At 40.2% G+C, this 2,632-nt stretch overlaps 1 protein-coding gene across 1 annotated transcript in view; it reads left to right on the top strand.

Annotated features, from left to right (window-relative positions):
* Position 1: 1 nt before the first annotated feature.
* LOC105299172 (bifunctional heparan sulfate N-deacetylase/N-sulfotransferase 3) overlaps positions 2-2,632 on the top strand; it is a gene marked incomplete at its 5' end in the record, with an annotated part of 105,440 nt that continues 102,809 nt past the window's right edge. Inside the window, one exon of the mRNA XM_011370780.1 lies at positions 2-217. Within this exon, the coding sequence (XP_011369082.1) occupies positions 2-217 (216 nt within the window). The remainder of the gene's footprint in view (positions 218-2,632) is intronic.

Here is a 2,632-nt window from a genome sequence, read left to right on the forward strand (position 1 = left end):
CACCGTGGTGCACGACCTGGGGCTGCGCGACGGCGTCCAGCGCGTGCTCTTCGGCAACGACCTGACCTTCTGGCTGCACAAGCTCGTCTTCATCGACGCCGTGTCCTTCCTGTCGGGGAAGAGGCTGGCGCTGTCCCTGGACAGGTACATCCTCGTGGACATCGACGACATCTTCGTGGGGAAGGAGGGGACGCGCATGAACGTCAACGATGTTCAGGTAAGGCTCTGCCACCTCCGTTCCCCCGCTTTGTCCCCGCCGGTCGCCCGGGACACGAGACGTCACTTAGGTCGTCACTTAGGTCAGGGCAGCCTCGGCACAGCCCTGACAACCAAGTGGAGAATCTTTCTCTCCGAATCGAGAAATATGGGGATGGCAGCCAAGGGCCGATTGGTGTGGCGGGAGCCTGAAATGGTTTTCCCTGTGTTTTTCAAACTACAGAGTAGAAACCATTTTGTTCGACGACTTTCCAGAAACTGTCTACCTTAGAAAACTATTACTCATCTAAGATTTAGTCCATTTAAATATGAAATCAAAGTGCATTTGTTTACATGATGATAAATACGCCAACAAATTTTCAAAAATTAAAGATCACGTAAGTAGCAAGTTCAGATATTTTTGGAATCAAATGCGCAACCAATTTTCTCTTATCATTTTTTCTGAAACTGATAATTAGCGGTACTAAATATGGAGAGCTCTGAACACACAAGCTACTTATTCACACATAAACATGGGATTTAAATTAACTTTAGAATTCATCCGATATTTCTGGTACATATGTGAAGCCTATCATACTGCATTTAAATTGTATTAGATTTCTCGTTATGTAAAACTGCTGTCCTCAAATAGAAAACAATTATTTGAAAATAGTGGGTTATTATTGTGAATAGATTGTGTTGCATAAACAACTGGTTATTTCATATTAGCGAAATTTAAAATTAAAATGATCTACATCTACCTTCATTTCTCATTCAAAATGCCGTAAGATTCTACTTCTGTTTTACTACATCTGATTCCTAATAAGAGTGAAAGGAGAGACTTTTGATACACAATTTTTATTCCGCGAAGCTTTGACCTTTTGGTAAAATATGAAAAACGAAATTGGATGGGGGGAAAAAGTCTTGAAAACTGCATTCTTTCCTCCAGACACTAAGCATCTGGCAAATGATGGTAATTTTCATCACGTCAGTTAAATGAGTTAAGGGTACCACAAGGACCAGTAAACGTTACCGTAAGAGAGTTTAAAGACCGAAAAGAAGAAAATATTCTTGGCAACATTTTAGACTCTTTTTTTTATCTCAATAGAAATTAATAAAGAAGTTGTGCTTTAGTTTTCATTAAGTCTTTTGAAATATACTTTTGAATATGTGGTGGAATTAAATAACCAAGCTGGTAGTTTAAATGTTTATTGTATGCTTGAAAATTACAAACAATACATCATTCTCTTCTCAATTTTTTCATTTCCAAATAGGATAAAATGTTTTTAAGGTTTTATTTCTAAAGTAAAATTCGTTACTTTGGTTTTTACTCAAGTAAAAACTGTCAAAACATATCGTTATGCCATTTAAAAATATGCTAGATAAATCTCTGAGTTTTTTATGCAAACCCTACTATAGCCTCTAAAATTATACAAAAAACAATGTGTCCTTAAGGTTAAGCCATTTTTAAGGAGTATAAAAAAGCCTTACTGAACACACTAGATAAAAATTTGGCGTGTGTAAAACAGCCTATGAATTGTTCACATTTAAATGGGAATATATTTTCTAACCAACCTAAAGACTTAAAAGCAACTGTATTTTGAATTATTTGGGTTTCAGAATTACTTCTAACTTGTTTCTATGATTGTGTCACAAAACACTAATTCATCGTAGTCAGCTGCCCTGAGAATCTAAACATATTCATTCGCTCATTCATTCATTGTTTCGTTCATTCATCCTGTAACTGAGTATCAAGCATGTACTATACAGGTCATGCATTTCTGACGATGTGTAGATAGCATCGCAAACCTTGGTCTTATCCCTTTAGGAGAGAGGGTAGGGGAGAGGACAGTTACGGAGACCCAGAAGTGGCAGACGGTGCTCAGGAAGGGACATGGCCGTGTCACATGCCAGGTGCAGAGGCGGGCGGGCATGAGAGAAACGAACATAGACAAGCGTGGCTCTCCCTTACTGAGTTCATGGTCCGGGAGGAGGGGGGCGGGGGTAGATAGGTGGGTAAATGGCTTGCAGTGTGGTGAGTACAGGAGCGAGGAGTCGCCGTGGCTTTAAGTCCGGCCATGGAAGCACTGCCCTGTGAACTGCGTGCCAGGAACTGTACAGCCCTGTTTAGTAGGACACATTTTGACAGCGAGACTGGAGTGATATAATGATTTGGGAGGCTGCGGGGGTGATATTCAGACAAAAGTAGGCGATTTCTCAAAATCAGAATAAGGGTGGAGAAGGAAGGACTAACTTAAGAACTATTTAGGAGGTAAAAACGAACAGCTTAGTCATGGATCACTGGAGAGGAAAGAGAATATAATCTAAGGTGACATGAAGATTTTTAGCATAGGTGAATAACAGCTGATTCTCTCAACATCAACGGAAGAGGATCGTAGTGAAGGTCATTGCAGGTCCCACTGAAAATTTCAGTGTT

The sequence above is a fragment of the Pteropus vampyrus genome, unplaced genomic scaffold (assembly GCF_000151845.1).
Source record: "Pteropus vampyrus isolate Shadow unplaced genomic scaffold, Pvam_2.0 Scaffold174, whole genome shotgun sequence".
In the NCBI taxonomy this organism is placed as follows: domain Eukaryota; kingdom Metazoa; phylum Chordata; class Mammalia; order Chiroptera; family Pteropodidae; genus Pteropus; species Pteropus vampyrus.